At 41.0% G+C, this 24,341-nt stretch overlaps 1 protein-coding gene across 3 annotated transcripts in view; it reads right to left on the reverse strand.

Moving 5' to 3' along the window:
• Positions 1-24,341, reverse strand: part of NRG1 (neuregulin 1) — a 179,061-nt gene that overhangs the window by 110,201 nt on the left and 44,519 nt on the right. Inside the window, exons 4-5 of one of the 3 annotated variants that reach the window (XM_059492729.1) lie at positions 20,324-20,374; positions 17,419-17,469 (exon numbers count right to left, since the gene is read on the reverse strand). The exons of the other annotated variants lie outside the window; for them this stretch is intronic. Of the exons in view, the coding sequence (XP_059348712.1) occupies positions 17,419-17,469; positions 20,324-20,374 (102 nt within the window). The remainder of the gene's footprint in view (positions 1-17,418; positions 17,470-20,323; positions 20,375-24,341) is intronic. 3 annotated transcript variants of the gene reach the window in all.

The following is a 24,341-nucleotide window of genomic DNA, read 5'->3' on the forward strand; positions in this document are numbered from 1 at the left end:
GCTGCGAAGTGGAGAAGTGAAGTCTACAGGGCGACAACCAAAAGAAAAAGGCACTTTGTGTCTTTGGCCTATATGCACATAAATTAAATTGAGTCCCTAAATCCCCTCCTGACCAGGGCCACACTTTGAAGCCAGACCTTATAAAACTTTCTCTTTCCTTCAGAAATTTGCTTCTGCAGTGATGGGGTCAAATATCTTGCCAATGTGAGCAAGATTTCATCCTACTCAGCTATGGAAATAGTGAAGATCCAATACATTATTTCATCTGAGAGATGCTTTGTTCTTGCTTTAACTCTGCATATTGCTTAACTGTTGCTTAACTCCAATTAAATTAAAAGCTGCCAAAGGCCAGAAAAACCGCTCAGTGTTTGTAATTTCGCACTAAATCCTTTGTCCTTTCTTCTGGTTTCCAACAAAAGAACAACATTTTAACAACTTTGCACATGCTAGAGGACAAAACAAGGATGTGACCAAAATAGATTCCATTCTAAAGGCACTAGCTCCACAGGACAAAGATCAAGCTCCCAAGGATGGACCAGGCTGGCACCCATTCATAGGCAAAACATTTCTATGTATTCCAGAAGCCCTCAGCTTAGTTAAGGCATGAAATAACAGGGGGTCTTGAATTTTGAACTGCTTTTGCTCTGAAGAGTAGAGATTGTCCTCCTGCTTCACTGATGAATTTGAAATGATCCTCTGAATATTAGTAACATTCTCTTGTTACTAACACTTGAAAGATATGTGAAATTTGGTATACTGCATTCCTTTCCTTCATCAGGTATCAGTTCATGGTTTCATCAGGAAAGCAGCCCTGCGCAGCTGCATAGAGTTCACTCCTTGAGACTGCCTTGAAGAATACAATATGACTAAAATTCAAGTGAACCAAAAAGAATGATATCGTTTTGGCCTGCATTGCTGAGTATGTGCTAGTAACACTACACAGTGCAGGTGTAAGCAGACAATACACTTCCCTTTCTAAACTAGCCTGCTTAAGAAGTCCTAGTATTATCCCAGCAGTGACTATTAGGGTTAGACAAGGGCTAATTAAAAACCTATGCAGCTGGGTCTCATCAGCATTAATAATTACTTGTATCTGTTTCCACCACCTTTCACCCCCACTTCCATCTTCTTTCCTCCTCTAACAAAAAAAAAAAAAAAGGTAATCTCTGTGCATGTATGTAATTACAGGAAACATTATGCATTATTAATGCGGCTGCAGCAGACAGAAAATTCAGGTTTACTGCTTACCAGTGTAGAGGTAAGTTAGCTACTTACCTCTACTGGCAACAGTCATCTTGCCCATAATGAGACAGTTTCCAAGAGTTCCAACTGAAGAGGCTAAATAATATCAGCTATTTGGAAAATCACAGAAGTTGGAAGGCATGATGTATCTGAATCTACCATTGAGATGGACAACAAAGGACAACTGTAAGAATTAGTCCAGGAAAAATTAAGTTGCAACAATAAGATTGTGCATTTTCTTTGATCTATGAATGGGATTATGTTCAAAAGCAATTACACAAGCTACAGAGGCTGGGCAGAGAGGAAACAGGTACAGATAGTACCCCATGAAATGAAGCACCTCAAACAAAGACCTTTACGATGCCTTTTTCCTACCAAAACAACAGTATTCACAGTAAACTGGAAAAAGTATGCATACATGTCCTGTGATTTCAAGGAACATGGGACAGGTCAGGCCAGAAGTGCTCATTTCCTGGCACAACTGGTATCTGTACATTAATGCTGAAGAAATGCCTTTCAGATTTCATTTTCTGTTGCTCTGTACAACATATTATGGGGCACAGAACATGAATACAGAGCCAGAACTCCTGAAATGAAGGCTAAGAACAGCAGAAACATACTTTGTTTCTGCTGTGTGACTTGAACAAGCAATAAAGTTACAGATTAGATACACGGATTAAAGTCATGGACCTGCTTCCCCAGCAGGATGCTTTTGCGCAGTTTCAACCTGAATCACAATTTCTTTTTCCCCTCCTCAAGGGGTTCCTTTCTTTGTACAAAATTTGTAACTGCTCTTGATAAAGTGCCAAAAATATAAAAATTATAAAAAGCAGCAAGGAGCTGTCCTAAAGCTGAGGAGTCAGAAGCTTCTCCTACAGACTGCTGATGTATCTCACGGATTTAAGGGATCTGCCAAAAAAACTCACGTAGATTCCCTGCCCAGTAGGTCAGAGTGGAGGCCTCTGGTCTGCATTCAGAACCAAAGGGCTAGCTAGCATGAAATTTGGCACACATGCAATGTTAAAGCTTTGTTATCCCAGATCACTTGCGTGTTACTGAACAAGCGCTGCAAAGGATTGTCATGACACCTACCATTTGGGTTGTAGTCCCACACTTAACCCTGCTGTCTGACAGAACCTCCCTAGTGGCTTCAGGCCAAATGTTTATTCTTCCCACAATGGGAACAGTTGGGCATAATGGAGATTAGAGTAAAAAACTCCACAGTCTTGCCTTTGTAGATGACTTTCTCTGGTTTGAGTGGCAACAGTTAACTATGACCTTTTCAGCTACCCACGGCCATTGACTATTTCAGTACTGCAGACAGGCTTTTTAATACCACTGTGGGGAACAGCGCACAGATGACAGAAAAATCCTTTGGTAATTATTTGGGCTAATCCTATTAGGAAAGAAAGGCTTTCAATTGCAAAAATAACAAAAAAAACCTTCAAGAGAAGGAGCCCACCACTTCAAATTAAATCAATAGTCCAGGATAGCCTGATTATTATCATACATAAGAAAGGTTGTGTTAACTGAAATGAAAAAATATTTAACATTATAAGAAGTTTATTTAAAATTTTAAAAATGCATTTGAAATACTTACAAATTCAAGAGACTGCTTCCCTGCTTGTCTTTTATTTGCACTTTATTAGTCCACAGCTCTACTTGTACATTTTGCAAGACTTTTATAGAATGGCATAATTTTATAAGGATTTTGTTTAGGCTCCAAATTTATGCTACGAGAGAGGATACAATTTATGTTCCTAAAATTTTCTCTTATTTCAATGCTGTGGTACCATGACAGTGGTAGAATTAACTCTTTCATGTGCTCATCAGAAATTCAGCTAGAGTGTCTAAAATGACAGTAACTTGATTTACTGAGCAATAAGAGGAATTATTCTTCTATGGCCACCGGCCAAACAAGCAATCTTTTAATAAGGCATGTGCAGTCACTGCATTTCCTTTATGAGGGAGAAAAAAAAAAAAAGTGTACTCAGGCACTTAAAATGAACCTAACTTAATAAACAGGCAGATACAACCATGTGGTCTCAGGCATTATCATTTGCTTTCTCACACCTGCAGCTGTATGAACTGTATGTGTCTCCCCTCCATTCCTTACCCTAGAGGTTCCTTGATAAACCAGGATCCTGCTCAGATCCTTTTGTGATCATAGACTTCACCCAACACGTTAACAGAAGCTTTTGGTTGTATTTTAAAATAACCTAACATGGCTACCCTTTTCTCTCCCTTGAGAGTCTTCTTCCTCTCCTGAGATCACACTTTCAACACTGGCACGATAGACTGTTTTAGGAAGAAATTCCACATTCCTCCTGCTGAAGGAAGTCTCCTACTTTGCAGGAAATAATGACACATTTTTTACATCAGAGATGTGAATGTCACTGAAGCTTTTCTGAAGACTTAATGAACAGAGAAGACACATGGTGAACACTCTCACAGAAAAATAGTAGGTGCATTTAGATGATCACAGTTTAATGCTTTCCTTTTCTTTCTTTTTTTCTTTTTTATTTTTTTTCCCCTTCCTTAGAACTTCGAGGAAGCTCCTCAAAGGCAGGATCTAGGAGATAGACAGACGTGGAGACAACTTCCCATCTCCATCTCAGTAATCTTTAGCATGCTGGCTGTCTGCCTGGCTTCCCACTCAGCACATGATCATGGAACAGACTTTGGCAATTGTTTGGACTAATACTCACAAGAAATAATTTTAGTTTTGAGGCATCAAAAGTCTTCCTGGGCATCCATTGGGATTTCTGCACATGCATTTCAGAATTCACGGGTTGGTCCCTCAGGAGCCAACTGCTGGTCTGGGATTCCCAGCCTACATTCATACTAGTCCTAAGGCATCTGCCTAAGGCTGCTCAGGAAATTTTTCTTCTGACCAGTGTCTTGTTAACATCCTATTCCTAGACAGTCTTTTTTGAGAAGGAGAATATGTCACTGTGACTGTTGTCCCTGTGACAAGTTTTTGCATTTGCAGATGTACAACTTCCCTCAAGTTAGAAAAAATCTAATCAGGATTGCGTATCTGTTAAAGACTGGGAAAGAAAGACTGTTTGATGCCTGGGAAAGAAAGACTGTTTGACCAGCAGCACCAGTTGTCTTTACCCTGAGCATGAGTGTGAAAATGCAGGAGAAAGAGGCAGATGCTTTGTGGGACCTCTCTCCATTTATTTAGCAAATATACAAGTAACTGCAAGACTTCTTTACAGCCTTTCACATAGTGAAAATACAGCAAAATATTTTTCTAAGTGGAGGGAAATATTTTCCTAAGTGGTGAGAGAATGTGAGAATATTTAATAAAAGCTAGGGCCATCTGAAAAGTACATTGCTGCTGTCAGTAATTCATGCATGAGTTATAAAACTCAAGTAACTAATTTTGAGCCTGTCTTCTTTTGTAGAGCTGTCTTTCTAGCTGAGATCAAACACATTGTTTAGTGGATCAATCCCTTTCCCCTTCTCCTTCCCCACAAACAATCCTATTTAAACATCTACATTTTCTTATAGTAACATTATGCATTGTGTCTGAAATTGACATGATCATGGAAATTCCCAAAGGAATCTGGAGCATGGCTCATGTTGCTCTTGCTGCACAGGAAATGCAACCGTTCTTACTCATCCTTCCTCTATAATGAAGAGTCAGATTCATTGTCTTGCTGTGCTGAGGAGGAAATTGCTGCATAATCTCCTTTCACAGCTAGACAATCCCCTCTTTCCAAAGCAGGCTAAGCATGCAAATTCTCCAGACATATTTGATGAATTTCTAATCACAGTGGGTGAAACGACAGGGCAAAGGCGAGTGTCAGTGACAGAAGCCTTGTGCTAATGCCCTGCTGAAGACATTGTTTTCCTTGTATATTCACCCACATATTAATTGTGGGTGATACATATTAATTGTATCTGCTCTGGGACAACTAAACTATAATCAGGTCAAGCTGTGGCCAGTCTTAAGATCAGTTAGAAGCCTTGAAAAGACTGACATAGGGATATTTCTCAGCACTTCACAAAGTGAAGTGCAAAATGAAACCCCCCCAAGGCTTCCCAGTTTATGATATTACATCACCAGGGTAGTGAAGGGAGTGCTTTCAGAGAGGCAGAGTATACCCTTCCATCTCTTGAGCTAAGAGAAGAACTTTTGTGGACTGTGAGGAGCAGGCCAAATTACACCTCTGCAGCCTGTCAGGTGATTTTACAGTCCTCTGCAATCAGATTTTCCTGTAGGGGGAATACATTTATTTTTTCCAGACGGATATAGAAAAGAAAAAAATATTTGCCATCAAGAAGCACTTATTTGCTTAGGCCTCATTCAAGTAGAGTTCTTAGGGAAATTCTGAGAAAAGATTTGATAGTTGAACAGAAAATAGGAATATTACTCCTGCATTAACAAAACCAAATGCTTCTTATGCCCAGGCTAGTAAACCTCATGCTGTATCATATAGGCCAATAGTTAAGTGCAGGAGGACAAGGATGACATTTTCTAGGTAATGAAACAAGTCAACAGTTTTCCACAAGGACTGTTTTTGCACTTGTCTCTCCCTTTTTGACCTTGCCCATGGACAGTGGACAGTAATCAGTAAAGTATTGACATATAAATTGGAGAGGCCAAACAAGGCTACAGAAAGTAATATAAACAAGATTACAGAAGAGACAAGACTCCTCATAAACCTAACTAGAGAAAAATGGGAGTCAGAAAGGTTGAGTTCCCTCTCCTGGTCACAGTGTGGGAGAAAACTCATTTAGCAAAAGCATCATCTTTTTGCTGTGCCTTTCCCCGAGTCTTTGAGGCTTGTCCTTGAGCACCAGTTGCTACCTGTGCCTGAGACAAGAACACAGGGTTTGGTGGGCACTGGGGCTGGCCAGACTGTTTGCTGATGCATGTTTCTGGCTGTTCTGCTTCCCCACCATCTGTGAGCATGGGGTTGTGGCAGAAATTCTGCTCAGCATCAAATGCTGCCTTCCAGAACAGGTCAACTACCCTTTTGACTGGCTGACAGCTGGGGCTTTTGTTCAAGATACTTCAGTTTTGCAAGTTGGCATCGTGCGCAGAGATAGCGCTCAAATTTATTTGAAACAACTATTTTCTACTGAGGGTCAAGACATGATCCTTACTAGGACTGAGGAGTCATCAAAGATCAGAAAAGCATACAAAGCTCTTTAAAAACTCAGAAGGCCGTTATTAGTCGGTGTTTCTCACAAATGCTGTAATGTACTTTGTCACACTGACAATTTCTTATGGCAGTGTCTAAGAAGTCAGTGATGAGATTGACACAGAGGCTAAGCAGAAATGCCAGCTCATACTACCATGCTTTCCTCTCCTTTCTGCTTATACTATCTTTTCCTGTGATCCACTACCCCTTCAATACTAGCATACAGCAGATGAAATCTAGAGCAGAAGGTCAAAGATGTGTTAACCAATTCTCTGGTTGTTTCCCATTTCAGAGTTAGATGATGCCCATTTCTTCTTCCAAGTATTTTTAAATAATTCTTTTCTTCCTTAAGAAATCTCAAAATTTGCAACAATCCCATGTGAATCATCAGCTCTGGCTAATGTGTTTCTACTAAAGTTACTTGTGCCATATTGTGTTCTGAAAATTTGATGACAATAAAAATATTTGACTCTCTCTTTCTGACTTTGTTTTTCTCCACCCAGAGAAAATTTTTCATCCACTACTTCATGCATGATGCTCTCAGGTTGTTGTGAATGGCAATCTCATATTTTATAAGATATTTACAGATAATAAAAGCTATTCCTCAGGATGAAAGAACATCCACAGGAACAGATTCTTATCAAATTAAAAGGAAAGACTCCCTCCTCTGTACACAGCCTTCCTTACTGACCATCTGCTAATAGTGTCCATGTGTGTATGAAATTCATTTGCATATTTAAATTGAAAAGCTCCATTTGCTCAGCCTGCCTATAACTGAGCTTTCTTGCTGGGGTGAATATTAGGTCTCTGATGTATGCATATTATCTAGTGAACATATAATGAGCAAATGCAATCCATATCCAATTATCTAGAGTTTTACTGCTTATTTTCTACATGTAACTCAAGCTGTAAGTACAGCAGTACATTAGCTCTCCAGGTGTCGATTTAGCTGGAAGAATTAGTACGGTGCTGGCATTTAGCTCTTGACCTTGGATGTGTAATTCAGTCATGGTGTTGCTGCCAACATGAGAGGTCACTTACAGATTTGATGCAGGATGGAGACATTGTGGGTAAGACACAGAGAATTCTCTCCATCTAGCAAAAACATGCAATTGGTTAAAGTAAACAGTCCCTAACCAATGTCTAATTTCCTCTTGCCAGCCACCAGGAAGAAATTTCACCAGTGCACCGACCAAAAGCACTGGCTGATCACACAGGGAGAGGATTTCAAACTTGTGTTACCTCCCATGATGCTGGGGATTGATCTGCCACTCAGTGATCACAGCTACACTGGCATGACTACTAGTCCACCAAAAAAGATACAGAATCTGAATATGTTCACAGCATTCCTTCCCTGGATCTGTCTTAACCTGCTCCCTCCAAAGTGAGAAATATTTAAACGAGTTACAAGGATGTACTCTGCAGCTGCAGCTTGCCTGGTAGCCAAGAAGAGCATCTGACTTAGAGCTCATTACACTAGGGATCTGAAGCACGAGTTCTTCAAGACAGATCGACATGCATTTGAATGAGCTGCATCACTGCTCAAGGCAACTCTCCATCCTTCCTGCAAGATTAGTGTTTAAGATTCTTCTGGCCTCTCACAGTCTCTGAGACAACTGTTATCTCACTGTCTGTCAAGTATTAGTTGTCAATGTGTCAGCTAATGGGTTTTGCGTAGATTATTAAAATATTCAAGAACTATGCATAACCTTGCTAAGCCAAATATTTCCCCAGTGGGAAATGGAAGGAAAGAGCCATTCCAGGGAAATAATAAAAGTCATACTAACAGTATAAAAAGTACAGTGCAAGATCCAATCCTATTTCATCGTGTGCCCTGTGGAATCACTCCATATTTGTATTGTTTTAAATAACATAAAACATTTAGGAATGCAAAACAATCAGTGCAAGTTTTGGACTTTCTCAGAATGGAAAAAGGCGGGGGGGGGGTGGCATTTAATCAGGCAAAAGCACCAGACATTTAAAGCTACTGTTCTCTCAGAACAATAACTAAACTGTGGAACTAATGCCCCATGGCACTGGACGTCAGTGTTCGAAAGCTTACAACAGATGCTTAGCTACAACTGAAAGAACATTATCAGTTACTATATATAAAAATGTAGACATTTCAAACAAATAAAAGCATCATATGTGGTTAGCTTACTTCTAATTTGAAAAGACTAGAAAAAGCATTCTGCCACTGACAGTTTGTGCCACAACTGGCACCAATGAGTAGGTTTTTACAATGCAGGTAGCTGTGGCTTTCACAGCTGGCTATCTGCCTGCAAAATAGATATTATTAAAAAAAAAAACCACTCTAATATTTCTTTCCTGGATTATGGCTTATCCTTTTCTTTTAGAAACCAACCATTCCAGTAATACTCCTCATCAACTATGCTGACATTTTGGAAAGCTCATCTAAATACACTGTCAGACACCTGACTGTGTTACTAAGAGTCATATTTTGGATCATTGTGAATATTACCAGAAAGATATCAGTAACAGAGTTCAGATTCCACTTGATACACCTCAGAAAAATAATCACTGTTTTAAATTCTGAAGTGCTATTACTAGCCCATGTATAAATGGGAAACTTTTAGATAATCTCAATGGCACATGGTATTGGTAAAACTTTAGGCTGCAGAGCTGTGTCCAGTCAAATCCTTCCCTATTCAATATCAATTCTGGACATTAAATGCTCTGGAGCAAGGAGCTTTTCTGTGCTGAATAAATGAAACAGAAACAAATGGACAAAGAAAAGAGCCAAATGCTCAGGCTGGGGAGAAGCTGTCTCCTCTGTTGGCTTGGACTGCAGTAGGTGTTATCTCACATCTCTGCTCAAGAGCAGTGACCATGATTACTAAAGTTGGGAGGGCTGGGGTGTAATGCCAGGTGTTTTTTGCCCCACAAATACATGGTCATTGGGAAGGCCGGGATGGGATAGGCAGCCTGACTGCTCAGATGTTCCAACACTGCTCAGCAGGAAAGAAGACAGATCATGCTCTCAGTCTAAGGGCGAGCATGGCTAGGCTACATCTACATCACATAGCACTTCACTGTGGCTCTGCCCTTCATGAAAAATCATTTACATGTGTCTTCTTCCAGTTCTCAGTGTCTATATTGTGGAAAGAGTGAGTCTCAGCCCATCCAAGTGGTGTTTTCATGGCATTACTATAACTTTATGATTAATTCTCTCTGGCATAGTTAAAGACACCTGTGAGCCTTTGGGGGTTGCAATGTCTGTGGGGATGATATGGGAGAACTGCTCAGAGTGAAGGGAGCTGGGCTGGCAGGGTGGTACCCATACTGCCTCCTGGTAAAGCTCTCAGTGCACTCAATCCTTCTTATTGGCTTAGGTGTCCTGAAAATCCGTAGCTGGCATGGCCCGAAATGACACAAGAGAGCACCTTAATGATGAAATGGGCAAACACTGCTCCAGCACTCCATCTCGCTCCTCAGCCTCACTCCATATAGCACCCTAGGTTTAGCCTTTATGATCACCATAAATTAGAAATGCCCTACGCTATTTTAGCTTTCAACAGAATTGATAAAGTTTGGAAATTGGAAGGCTAAGAAAAAGTTTCCTCTTTTGCAAAAAGCAGATCCCTGCAGAAGGATAAACCTGGAATTTCTTTATTTACCAAAGGATCTCAGACAGCTGGATACACACTGTGATCAATATAAACTACCTGTAAGGCCTATGAGCTCTCTATATCCATAACGAAGCTGAAAGGACTAGAATGAAGTATAGGCAGCCAGGAAAAGAAAATCTTATGAGGAAATGCAAGAGCCTTTATATACATACATAGTCACTGAAAGAAGATACTGATGTCCATCAGACAAGAGTAAAAGGATAATTGCTCTAGGGCACAGCTAGCTTTTCAAAAAACCAGAGTGGGTGTTTTGTGATACTTGCCAGCTACAGTGGATGCAACTCAAAGTTACTGACTAGTTGGCTACTGCTAAATGTTTAGGAAGATGCAAACCTAGAAGGAAGATCACACTGTAAAAGGCTTCTCTTTAATAGCTGCAATGACTACAGCGATTCCTTCTCCTTTCTGTACAAGGGGAGAATGTCAAGAACAGCAGAAACCATTAAGAACCTCCGGGAACATTTTGATAATGAAAGTCACAGGAGATACAACTTTCCCATTTTGCAACCAATTAGAAGAGGTTACCAAAAGGCAATTTAGAAGAGATGTGGACATGAAGGATAGGATAATAATTTCTTCCCGAGGGTTTAGCTTGGCTCCCACGGCACTATTACAGCACTGCTAGATAGGAATGTGAAAGAAGACTATTCCTTTTAATTTACCTGATAGGAACTGCTGTAGTCTAAATTGAGTCTCAGCCAAGGAGTGACACTGTGTTTGTGGAGAAGCTAATGAGGGGACACAGTGATGGCTTTTCAAAGCCATGCATCTATGGAAAGCTCACATTTATGTGTTCAATACTCTCCCTATAGCTTTTGAAATACCATTTCTGTGATGCAGCCTACATTTTTTAAGAAGTAAATAGTGATTTATCTAGGGTTTTTTTTAAGTAAATGGAAACATTCAGAGCCATATACTTGACAAGTTATTCTGAAAAGTAACAGCTTACTTTTCTGTTCATCTTTTATCTACCACTGTGTTTTTCTTTGTTCCCTGTCCCTAGACATCACCATCTGCCTCTGTGGTTGACCAGAACTGCCCAAATTTGAAGCTCATCATGAAAACAAAGCAATAGATCCAGGCTCTTGACTCCCTTGTATTTCATTAAATTTGTATTTCTACTTCATGACAGACCTCCACTGCCAGTCCATGAACTTGAAACAACCCTTCATGGACCATGCTATGCTGCAGGGTGTCTGTTTACAGCTGAGGCAGCTTAAGATCCCTCCTGAAAGAATGTGGACTAGAAAGCCCAAAACACACCATCTAAGAAAGCCTGCTCTGTGTGCCTCCCTGTCAAAGGGAGCCAAGCAAGCTTTAGGTTTGATAGTAAAACTCAAATTTGCTAACTTAAATTCCCTTCAGCATTTTTATCTCTGTTGGACCTTTCCCTCTAAAACTGACACAAGAGAAACTCCACCTCTAAAAACAAGCAAGTGGGCTGTCATCATGTCTTTCTGAGGACAGAAGGGTCTCTCGAATAGCACAAAGCAACTTGCATAGCTTGTCTCTCCTGAGGTTAACTCAAGAGAGTGCCTCAGGGTTAACTCTTTGGGGGCAGTACACGGAAGATAAGGAGATGAACAGCATATCTGGACTACAGGAGTAAGTTGGGAATTCCTTATTGTATTAAAATACAAATACTATTTTGTACCCATGCACATGCTCATAATTTTTTGTTGGTTGAGAGTATCCATTGTTCATACTTATTCTGAGCTCTTTGTTTCTCTTATGCCTTCCAACAGAACACTGACAGTATTGACTACAGCATGGATAATAACATGAAAGAGATGCATGTTTCTGTCAAGGTTACAGATTCCATTTTATTCACAGATCGCTGTCCTACTTGCATGACCACCTGTTGTGTACCTTTACTCAGTGAGAACCACCCTGATGCCTCAGAAGAGGAAAGATTTTGAGAAGGCTGATCCAGTACCACAAAGTATGCTCACAGTTGCCACCCAGAAAGAGTATGGGAGGAACAGGAGGAGGCCAGGAGGAACAGGAGTCCTTGAGTACCTGTTTTTTTCACAGTGATAGTACCTGGGACTTTCTCAGAAGACACAGTGACCAAACAACTGCAATCAAAACACTGACACCTCCCTGTGCTACAAGCTCATATCCTCCAGTATAGCACAGGCTTTGCTGGCAGATCAGGAAGATGCTTATTTTGCTCTCAGGTGGGCAAATAGCATGTGTCATTTCAGCAAAGTATGAAGAAGTCTGAAAGACACAAAGTAATGCTCTCTTAGGAAAGAATTTGCCATGACTTGACTCTGTGAGAAGAACCTCAAGAGAAACCAGGCCTTACCAATAGACTGTTGAAGAAAAATTCCCATATGATCTCAGAAAAGAAAGTCCAGACATACTGAGGGTTCCTGAGGAAAGGCAGGGATGAAGCCCACACTTTCCAGCTAAGGACTCCACTGACAATGTGACTTTTGGACAGCTACCTTGGTGTGAGGGTCTCCCCTACTCCATCATGAAGGACACATACAGTCTTTAAAAATCCTTTTGCTGAAAGATGGGAGGAGTTTCTGGAGTTAGGATCTTGGAAAAGAGAGGATCCTTAACATGTTGAAGGCAATGTGATCGGGGCTTGAGAAATTCCTTTATAAATGCTACAGACAACAGAAATCTGTTACTTGTATTCCACCAGAGTAGACTGCCACATATTTGATAACACCTTTTATGGTGTAGTTCATGCTTTGGAAAGCACATCTTGAAATAAACAGACAGAAACCATTGCATTCACCAGCTGAGTGACAACACAAGCTCTCCTTCAGAGCAAGACTGAGGGACCAAGAATGCAACTACAGAAAACCCTGTGAGATTAAGTGGTTTGGGAGAAGGCATTTATTGTCACACCATCTTTAGACTGGGATCATACAAAAGATTGAAAGCTGTGTCTCTGGGAGATTTTACCTGTTTCCATGAGTTTGCCTTATCTGTAAAATATGACTATGGGAAGCAGGGTTTGTCATGCCACACAAAATCATAAAAGTACTGAAGTTACCACTGCATTGTCCATTATCACTGGTGCCCCCTATGAAGAATGAAACTGGAACATACTGCACACTGTGGTAGGTTATAACAAAGGACTGACACTTCATCACCGCTGCTCTTTCATTAGGATTTCACCTACTAGGAGGTCTAAACTCATTTCACATTAAATAAGAACTAGTTATCTAGTTCCCTTCCCTTAGTCACTCACCGTGTCCTTAGAACAAAGCAAAGTATTCTCTCCAGAGGCCATTATTAAGAGAAATAAACCCATAGAAAAATGCAAGAGGTGGTATTGTGTTTTCCTTTGACCCACTCTCCCACCATGGCCTTTCTGGAGAAGTAGCCTTTTAAGCTATGGCACAGATGAATTCAATTCTGATAGCTGAAGATGTCAGACTAATTTTTTACAAGAGCAGGAGCTGGGAGTCCTGCTGATAGCATAACTGCAACCTAAGTAATTGCCTTCCACATCTGAATTCCTTCAGCTGTATAAATTGGTTACAGTATTCTCCTCTTCTCATCCTGCCTCAACTGACTGTACACAGTTACTTACTATCTCATAAGAAAAATTTTGGTTTTTCACCCCAAAATAGCTGCATTTCAGAAGTTTCTCAGGTACTATCACTGTATTTAAATTTCATGACAAAGCAGCAGAAGTTTTTAGAGAAGAAGCTGAACATGTTTTAAAGAAGCTGAACATGCGTTTAATGGTTAGGCATTATCCCCTAGTTTTTTCTGATCCTTACAATGCGTGGCAGCAGTGTCAATCATATTATCGTCTTTGTCTCTCCATTGTAGAGGGAATACTATAAATTAAAATCTGTCAAACTCAGAATAAAACAAACAAAATACAGTAAATGGAATTCATGCAGAAAAAACCAGATATACTATATTTCACTATACTGCAAGATACCTAGTCATCAAGTCATGCTGTATCTTCAAGGAACTGCAATTCACATGGACCTCAGTAAGCAGCAAAGACTTTGCATCTCTGTTTCCTTGATTCCATAAGTTTTTGCCACACATGAAAGGCAAGTGCACTCCGGTTGGTAGGTAGGTATCTGTGCTTGAGCACCATTAAAAAATAAAATAAAGAAATCTAAACAAACTTTCAAAAATCAGACAGCAGGACAACTTAAATGGTCTGAGGACTTGATAGAAATCAAGGTTACCATTTAAAAAATTGCTTGAAATACCAAAAAAATTAGGTCTTTTCAGGTTTGGGTATTCCTAAGGCAGAAGAAAAAGCCACCTAAAAACTGTATCATTTAGGGTCCAAGCACTCTGTCTTCCAGAAGCTTTGGATAAAGTTTGTATGAGTTTTAGAAAATTCATGGTTTTTAAAAGTGGACTTCTGTCAGGTAAAGGGATAAGAATTGGGTTCACTTTAGCAGATGAAGGAAAGCAGAATTTATCAAAAACTTGACTTGCTTTTTAAGATTTTAGTATACACAGATGATTTATTGGCCAGGCTCTTTGCTTTGTATATGCAAAGATGCTCCTGTTAAAAATATACTGTAAACCAATGACCCTAGCAACACACCACAGAAGGTTTTATTGCTCAGCATTGACCATTTTTATCAGTATTGTACTAAAAAAAAGGTGACAGGCAAAAAGTTTTTTCAAACTTCCTTTCTATATGCTGTATCTGGTCATAATTTAATATACCTACTGGAATCTCTTACTGCATGACAAGAAGATGAAGTGTTAGGAAAGTGTTTTGCTGCGACAGGCCTGGAGCTTGTAAGTTAATAACTCCAGAGAGGAAGGATGAGCAATCCAAACTGGCACACTTCTTACCTAATTAATGTTTCTTTTTAAAATTTCTGTGCGGGTTTTAGAGGCCAACAAGAAAGTCTGTAAGAAAACAACTTTAAATTCATCTATGGGACAGATGATCAGCAATGAGTCTTTCTCTCCAGGAAAAAGCTAAACAAACCCATTCTGTATTCCTCTGAAAAAGAAGGCACAGGCAAGGTAGGATCAGCTTCCTACCTGTTCTTTATTCAAATTCTTGCCTACAGCTGGGAATCACATCAACCTGCTAGATGGAGGACAGGAGGAAGCACTCTGCAGAGAGTATGTTCCAAGTGATGGAGGGATGATGCTAGCTCACCATCTTGTTAAAACAGACAAATCTGAACTGAGAATCCCTGGATAAGACAATTACATCTGAAACAGGCAGACCGCATGGCATATCCAGTCTCTTTGCTCTTTGCTGGGGGAAGCGTCTCCACAGACATTTTGGGAGAAGCCCTTCATAAGTAGCACAAAAAAGTACGAGGGTAATGCTACAAGGTGCAGCTAAGCAAATGCTTCTATTTGACACATATTCCCATAGACTCTGTGCAATTTTCTCATTTCCTACTGCTATAAATGCTCAGCTTTTGATCCAGTATGGCTCTCAGAGCATGGGTGTCCAGACTGATGTTGCCCATAGACAGTACTGCTGGCAGCTTTAATACATGGTCTTTCTGAATGTGACAGCAAAATAATGAGTCAAGCCTTTCTCCTTTACTTAAGAATGGAGGTCCACACTCTCAAAGTGGACTTGATTTAGAGGAGTGTAGCAATATGTGAACATAAAAGGGATCTTCATGTTTGGGATGTTAGTTGTGGAGGGTCTTACAGAAGCGGGATTTTTTTCTAAACTTCTTCCTCTCTGAATATCTGTCACTGAAACTCCAAAAGAAGCAAAGCATGCCAAATGTCCGTTGTCTTGTGAAAGCCCTAGGGGAGAGAACCTACTGAGTCACTCTGCTGTTTTCAGGTCTTTCCCAGTGTCTGGCCAACAGTGACAGTGCTGGCATGTTGTCTAAACATCTGCTATTGTCTGAGAAGTGGAAGGACACAGTTTATTTTATCTCCTGTGGCCGCTACAAGATTGACAGGGACAAGTGTGAAATGGACATGTCACATGGAAATTCAGAAAAGAAAATCTCTAAAGAACTTTAAAATAAGTACATGGTCAACTCCCTCATCACTCTGTAGTGTGAGTAGACATTCACATCTGTTAGCAATAAATGTTGGATCCCTCCTGCTTTTCCTACCCAGCACAGGCAGCAATATCCAATATTGCCCTCTCTCCTCCATAACTTATTTTAGTGACTTGAATGGTACTAACTGCAGTATACATTAATGCTCCTGAGAACAGAATGGCGAGGATCTACTGTTTTAAGCAGCTCCAGAAATTATTCCTGCCTACTCTGCTGCTAGTCATCAAGGGGAAACAGAGGCCAAAATCCAACTCTTCTCACCTTGCTGTCAGAAATCTTCTTAAATAACCCATCAAATTTCTCTAATTCTTTCAACACACACTTAAAAATTATCAGCTTAGATGAAAATCTAGAAAAATACAGAGATATGGCTTTGACCTTTCCTTCTGGTGCTGCTACATTAGCTATTAAATGTGAGTTAAGGGCATTCATGTATAGTTTGCTATAAAACACATTTTTTAGCAGCCCTGAAACTGTCAGAGTAGATCAGACCATTGGTCTATCTCACCTGCCATCCTATTAGCAGCTGGTAACACTTACCGGTTTAGGGCAAGATTAATACCCCACCTCCCACAACCCCACTGTGTGAAGTGGCCTTCCAGACTGCTCAAAACCAGCCTGATAGATGGTAGATTTGGTTCTAGTAAAGAACTGGAAGGCTCTTCCTAAAGGTTCTCAATTGCACAGGATTATGGCTGATCCATAAACCATAATGCCCGGGAAGCATCACTTCAGAGGAAGAAAAGAGTCACTTTCCCCACTGGTACCTCTGCAGTTTCCAGTGTGCTCCTGAGAAAAGCAGAGAGATACTCTCTCCTTCCTAGGAAAGAACCATTTCTGGCTCTCTGTCCCAACTGAGGGAAGACGCACTAAATGATGTTGTCACCTTCCTCATTTTCTTCCCAAGGGTAGTGGGGCATAGAAGAAAGAGTGAAAGAACTCTAATAAGCACAGCTGGCATACAGACGGAGGGAAATGCACCCAGGTGGGCATGGCTGGACCTGAGAGTGCTCCAGCTACCCCAGGACCAGGGGATGTGGAGGCAGAGGAGACAGTATTTGAAGCAATACATTGTGTGGGGAGGGCAGGGACGGGAATTCCAAGCAGGAAACACTGGTGTAGTTTCCTCCTCCTTTGCCCTGCCCAAACCCACATTTGACCTTTCTGAAGGAAGGTGTTTGAGCCTCAATATACAAAAAGCATGTCTCTGAGAGTTCTAATAATACATAACAAATAACGATTGCACCGATGGTTCAGAAATCCCACTCAGTCATTCCTGATCTCTTAATGCACTTTTTTTTCCAGAGCTAGGAATAATTTAAAGGGTTTTGCCAGCAATAATTTAAACAACTTGCATATACTTACAGGAGGAAGTGTTTGTTCCTTCTGTTGAAGCTTGTATCCTAAGCATGGGTTCTGCAACACACAGAAGTAACAATAAAGTTGTAAGAATACAGCCACAGCTACAGCACTATACTGGAGGAGCCTGAACATCTTTCCCCCAGTAGAGATTTCTTTAATTTTTAGTTTTTTTCCTCAGTAGTCAGAAACCCAGCAGAGCAGAGATAAAAAATTAGATAGCTTGAGAAAGCAAAGAACTTCAAAGTTGGTTCAGCATGTCCCAGGCGCACTGTAAATAATCAATTATAGCAAAAATGCTCCACAGTCCTGGGAGGAAAGGCCGTGAGAAAACTGGCAAAGACAGAGTAAAATTTTCAGCTGTTTCTGACAGACAGCATCAGAGGAAAGTGGAAAGCAGTAGGTCTTGAAGCTCCATATGCTGACCCAGGAAGCACTAGTTTCTTATCTTCTTCTCACATAACTCCTATTAAACAGTAAGGAATTTCAGTCAATCACAACTATAATTTAGGACTTCTGTGGCTTGAAAGATAGGAGGGTCTATGAGTGTCATCACCTCAGCAGAGAGCTGTAGATAAAAGGGAAAACAGAACACATTCCAGACCAAAATGGGACATGGCACCAGCCCCAAAGTGGTTACAGGAACAGAAAAAGAATGGTAAATAATCTTGTAGGATAGTGGAAGGAAATGGACCTCAACACAAATCACACAAAGGAAGCAATCAGAAAAGTTTAGAGAAGAAGCAGGTAGCCTGAATCTAGGTCTGAACTATAGGAAACCTGAACCACACAGCAATTAAGAGCCATGTGTTTGGGTGGCTTCATGGGCTTTCACTATCTAACAAATCATATATGGTGTCATGCATGAAAAAAGAATTCCAGAGAAGGCTTGAGAAGTATTATCAACTGAAAGTAATAATTTGAAGAGAGAATACTTTGCCTAAGGTTGCAATGTAATGTGCTGGTGTGGAGTAGAGGTGGCTAACAGCCAGTCTGTGAATTCTAAGGAGCAGGTCAGGCATACTGCACGCTCTGTAGTGAAACATTTAACATTTCATGTCACACAGAAAAGATGAATCTGTTGCCTAACAAAGCCTGGTTTCAGGCAGAAAAAACCCACTCTAAAAACTAAGACTGCTCTGTAATTCCTCCTATCATCAAAACGTAACTGTAGCAATACTTCAACAGATCTACATCTTGGTGATTCGAACACCAGCACTTCAAAATAGTCTATCTTAAAGTAAAGAAACAACACACTAATTAATTATTTTCATTTGAAAGTCCTGGAAAAAAAACAGTGCCCAAAACCCCAGGCACTACGGGTCATCAGGAAACTCATGAAGTGTTAGAGAAAGACATGGTCTGGACAGCAGGAAAAACAGCATCTGTCTGGGTTTGGTCTCTGCTCCAGCCACATATCAAAGACCTCCTCAGAGCTCCATGTGGAGACCTCCACAAGCAGCCACTAAACATACTGCTTTTTGCTGTTCTGGGGACAATACCTTGATGTGCTGCTTGGCATGAAATCTGCCAGTGCAGAGATTCATCAGGAATGCAGCCAGCTTTTTGAACATCCCAGCTTCCTCCTCTCCAGCGGCACAATAGCAGTAAAGAGAAGGACAGTACTGTAACAGCAGGCACTTGAAGGGACATAAGCAGGGAAAGAGACCGCTCAAGAACAAGAACTTAAATCCATGGGAAAGGAGGCAGCAAAGTAGAGGGACTACATTCTTGCTGCACAAGGGAGAATGCAAGGCAAGCCCAGCGGAGTCAGTGACCAGCGTGTCACCTTCTTTGAACAAAAAATGGTTCCAATGGTTACAGGACACTTGCTATTAGCTATGTGGTCTCATATATTTCCAGTGAAGCACCAGTGACAGGCCCCACTGAGAACATGAAAGAATATGGGCACAGCCAACGTCTCTTCTGTCAGGCAGCAATGCCAAGATTTCAGAAGTAGGTCGCCACACACACAGATGCATCAAAGAAAAGGCTGCAGGCATGCTAAATGCAAAATCTGGCAATCACACTGTTTTCCTTGATCTAGCCTACAAACACTGTCATTTCACACTAAAACCTGTCCCTGCCAGACATAGCTTTCCCAAAAAAGCTAGCAGGACCCCAGCCTCTTTGCCAAGGAGGATACGTGCATCTTGTAAATCCTTGGGTTGCCCGGCTTACACACGGTTATCTACAATTGTCTCAGCCAAAGCCATCAGTAGTGACAAGTACTTGTATTGTGGCCATATATAAAGTAACTCTTTACAATTAAGGAATGAAAGCAGCTTCTCACTGGGGTTAATTCCAGCAGTATTGCTACTCTGGAAGTATGCAATCTGTAACTGCAGGAAGGATGCTGAAAGCAAATTCCATGAGCCTGAAAGGAAACCACCTGGAGAAGGCTCCTAGTATGCCAAGGCAGCTTCAAAAGTGGTTAAATTACTGACAGTGACCTGTCTACACTCACAGACCCTGCAGAGCTGCCAGGAATTGTATTTAGAGTCCTGAGGAACAGAGAAGTCTAGGCAACAGACTTTCCTGAGGGCACATCAATATGCCTGTACACTCAGCAAACTCACAAGCAGCTGCTAGGATTTATAGGAGAAGGAGGTAAGAGCTTTTTTAAAACATAGCTCCTAACAACACAAACACTTCTTCAATTGGGCTGCTGAGGCCTGACAACTGTAGATTTGCTTCCTCAATATAGCCCCAAAATAGTAAAATATATGCTTAATCCTTCTTCATTCATTTCTTGGTCCCTGAAGTAGCTCAAGGTGCAAGGTGATATGCAGAAACAGAGCTGCTGGATGTAGAAGAATCGTTCTCTGTTAAGGAGCTGTTTCAGAGCTGTAGAAACAATTTCAAGAAGAAATGAAAAGAAAGAGACAGAAAGACTGTTAATTCAACTTACGTGAAGAAGTTTTTGTCACTTCTGTTGATACTGGTATCTTGCTGGTACTCTCTGGAAAACACAAGAGGCAACAAGAAGTTATAATATGGTGTCAGATGATCCTCAAGCAGCATTCAGCTCCAGAATGCCCAAGGTAAAGAAGAAAAAGGTGTTCAAAGAAGGAAGTTTAAATTTTGCTCCAGTGGGCAGAGGCTTCAATCAGATATCAGCTTGCAGAAGTTTCTTTTCAGGGAAAAAAACAAAAAATGATGGTGCCTACTAGCAAAACTGAAGAAAAAAGCCTACTCCTGAAAGCAGCCAGTTGTTCAATCTCTCATTTTCCTCTGGAAGTAACTGATCAGTGGCAACAAGAGAAATCATGCAGATGGCTGTGTTTCTGGAAGACGTCAGTGTGAGTATTCACTCCTTATGCTTCTAGACAGTTAAATTTTGCAAAGACGTGTCTCTGTTCATATCACTTGAATTGCTGGTAAGTACACCCAATAGTGTCACTTGCTGCTTCAGGGAAATCTTCTGAGCCACACATGCAAACCCTGTCCCTCATCGTCTGCTGGGGGCTCAGTGATAGAAATCAAACAGTTGTTTTGCTGAAGAAATGCGAAAAGTTGTGCTTCCATACTGGTCCTCTGTAGATGTCCATACACTGCTGCTACTTACATACTGGCACGGACGGCTTGCACTCACTGGTTGAACCAGCTGATGGCTAAGGGGGATGATGTTGCCATATTCAGATCCTTGCTAATGCAAAACGCGCAGATGGGAGAACGCAAAATGTAGAAAGCCTTTGTTTAGGTTTCACAGACTTGCACAGAGACCTTGTTCCAATGACAGCATTGATTTGCAAGTGCTCTGCTGTCCCCACAAGCCACAACTGCAATTTTTTAGGTGTGAACGAATCACTCTTCAGCTGTATTCATCAACAGTCTTGGACTTTCCCAAGTTCTCAAAACACATTTCAGACATTAAGTGGTGCAGTTCAATGCAGCTGCACAAGTTTCAGCTCCACAGCTGGAGAAAGGCCCTGAATGCCAAGAGAAAAGTCTTGCCCTGAAACCTCAAAGCACACCAAGAATCCCCAAACAGGTCAAACACACAGAATTTTAAAAATACCTCATAAGAGATTTAGGAAAGAGAAACTCCAGAATGTTTTTATTCTGTTTTGTGAATCTGGATTCCAATGGTTCTCTGCTCATTGTCTCCAGAGTTCACAGAAACTTGACCAGAGACAAAACTAGTCCCAATGCCTTCCCTTCAACTTCCCTCTTGTTAAACTTTAATATTGGCTCTACATTTTAACTTCTTACTTGCTTGCTCTTATTTTGTATTTTTTTTCCATTTTGGTACAGCTTTCTTTGGCAAATGTACTATTTGCCTAGTTAGTACATCCCGGTTTCATCTCACTAATGGGAGAGAACATGTTATGCAGCATTTCCTTGGCAGCCAGCAATGCATGGCATGCAGTGTGTATCATAATTAAAATTTTTAAGATCAAAACCTTTGCATTAGGTCTTGGAACACAGTGGCCTGTAGCCAGGCAGCTTTCAGGACCATTTTTTGGGTATAGCGGCAATTTCTCTATTGTGCAGTTGGGTTGTCTGAGCAATTAACCTTTCTTAGTCACGTCAGGAGATGGAACAGGTCTGACAGCAGCATAGCTCAGCATCTGGCACTACTGGAGCAAACTTTTCTTTCACAATTAAAGCAACCATGTTCCATTTAGTGCCTGTGCGGAGCTTGATGAAGCATTTCTTACTGGCACCTCCCCAGCCCAGCTGTGTTAGTACAAACGCCGACGGGAAGCTGCCAGTGGAAAAAAAACCACAGCCAGAGCCTCCTACACCTGAAACGTGCTGAGAAACACATTTGGAAAACATGTGGCAAAGTCACACTTTACCAAGCCCCACTAATAACATTCGTGTTAGCAACAATAACAGTGGATGCTAAAATTTGGAAGACACAGCAATTGTGCGTATTACTGCACACAGTACACCACAACCATAAGAAATATGTTTTACAGTGCCTGGGAAGGCTAGCACAGATCCACATGGCAAGCTGTCTGAACACAAGAAACATACAAAAAAAGAGTCTTCTCATAGCAGACCATCAGTACTTGCCTGAGGTGAAAGAGCTGGGACCATTTTTCAATCATAATACTTTTACTGCTGCAGTCTGCTAGGGTATGGAGATGGCAGCCTGCAGCCCTGTCTTCATCATCACATTTAAGTTCCGAGGAGGAGCAGCTACCTCATTATAAACAGTTCTGTCTCCTGGCACTTAGGAATACTAAATCTTGGTGAAGTGCTTTGTCCTGAAACTGTATGCTTGTGCAGGGGCTAACTTATATAAAAATACTGAAGGATCCATGAGAGATCCTTGTCTGGGGATGTTGTAAATAGCAGGCCTCTGCAGCTTCTCAGTCCTATTTCCTTAGTACTCAGGCCATCATCTTCTGCTGTTTAGCCTGACATAACAGGGAAGAACTCCTTCATAACATACAAGACTCCCAGTAACCCCATGGCCTTGATATGTTTGTTGATCCATCTTTCCAGATAGGGAACTTAATTTGGGCTGCTGAGAGGACTTGTTGCATGGGCAACAAGCTCTGCTGTACAGCTGTCAGGCAAGAGGTCCTTCTCCTCCTCAGTCAAAACCTTTTCTCCAGGATATTTAATATTTATATATTTATATATTTAACCAAATATTTAAGAGCCTTACAGCTGCTGCTGTGAACAGCTCTATGCATGCCCTCACAGCTTTTTTGCCCCCAGTTAGTTTGTCAGAGGCCTAATGCAAAAAAGGCTGCTTGAGCAAGCTGAAGGAATTTTGGTTGAGCTCACAGGTTTTAGTTCAGCACTTGCAGGTCACTCTGAGAACCCTGACAGGAACAACAATCTGGGCTCTGAAAAGAATTCAGACACCATAGGTCATTGGAGCTGCAAACAAGCTTTCTGTCATCCTGAGATGTACTTTCTGACAGTGATGTAAGTTTTAAGTCTTTTGAATTGTTTGTGTTGTTAGGGTGATACCATCTGAATTATACAAACAATGACACAAACTAACATACACCTTGAGGAAAGGGGAGCACTTTCTCCATCTCTGTCACTTGGTCTATAGATGCCAGAGCAGAGACTTGTGTAGAAGGCTGGAAAGGCTGTAGTCAGGGGCCTCAGAGGCATGCAGGCATATGTGGTAAAAGACACAGGGTGATCCAGTGGCTAAACTAACTTTTAGGTTCTTAAAACTACCATACTTTTCCCCTTTTTTCCTCCGAGAAACTACTGACCAGAGTCAGATTAAAAGAACATTGCCCTCAGTCCGAGTATGTCAAACTGCAAGGAAAGGTTCAAGACTACTCTTAGGGGAGTTGCAATACCAAATTGAGTGATGGCCACATTTCTTTCTAAGACCAAATAAGTGGTCTAAGCATGCTGATTTACTCCAGGTGAGAATCTGACTCATTATGCCAGCCAGTCAAAAACAAACTATGTCCCAGATTGCCTGCAATTATGCTAGAGAGTACCCTGATCTATTTTAATCAAGTCTTGAACAGAAGAAGGGACTTTTTCTGCACTTGAAGTATTTCACCGTTTGTCACATGCTCCATGGGTACTAGATATAAGATGTTTTTACTTACTTATTTCTCAGTCATCTTCTTGAAGCTAAGCTACTGTCTGTCTTCAGAAGAGGAAGAGCAAATTAAAATTGAATGAATGATGAGTGTCAGATTCTTGTTTATTATTGTATGACTTGGAGCTGTTACTACTACTACAAGTCCTATGGATGCAAAATCAAAAGCCTGCATAGGCCACTGTGTAGCTAATGAATTTACCAAGGTTCACCTCTGCCTGCAATTGAGATACATGAACAGATCACCTGAGTTAACAGCACCATCAATTCAGGCAGAATTGCCCCAGCCATTCAAAATGATGAGTCAAACTACATCAACTCACTTCCCAACAGACAGCAAGGAATAGCGTTCACCCAAAACCCAGCACACAGCCCACCAGAACCAGCACTG

This window comes from Ammospiza nelsoni, chromosome Z (assembly GCF_027579445.1).
Source record: "Ammospiza nelsoni isolate bAmmNel1 chromosome Z, bAmmNel1.pri, whole genome shotgun sequence".
In the NCBI taxonomy this organism is placed as follows: domain Eukaryota; kingdom Metazoa; phylum Chordata; class Aves; order Passeriformes; family Passerellidae; genus Ammospiza; species Ammospiza nelsoni.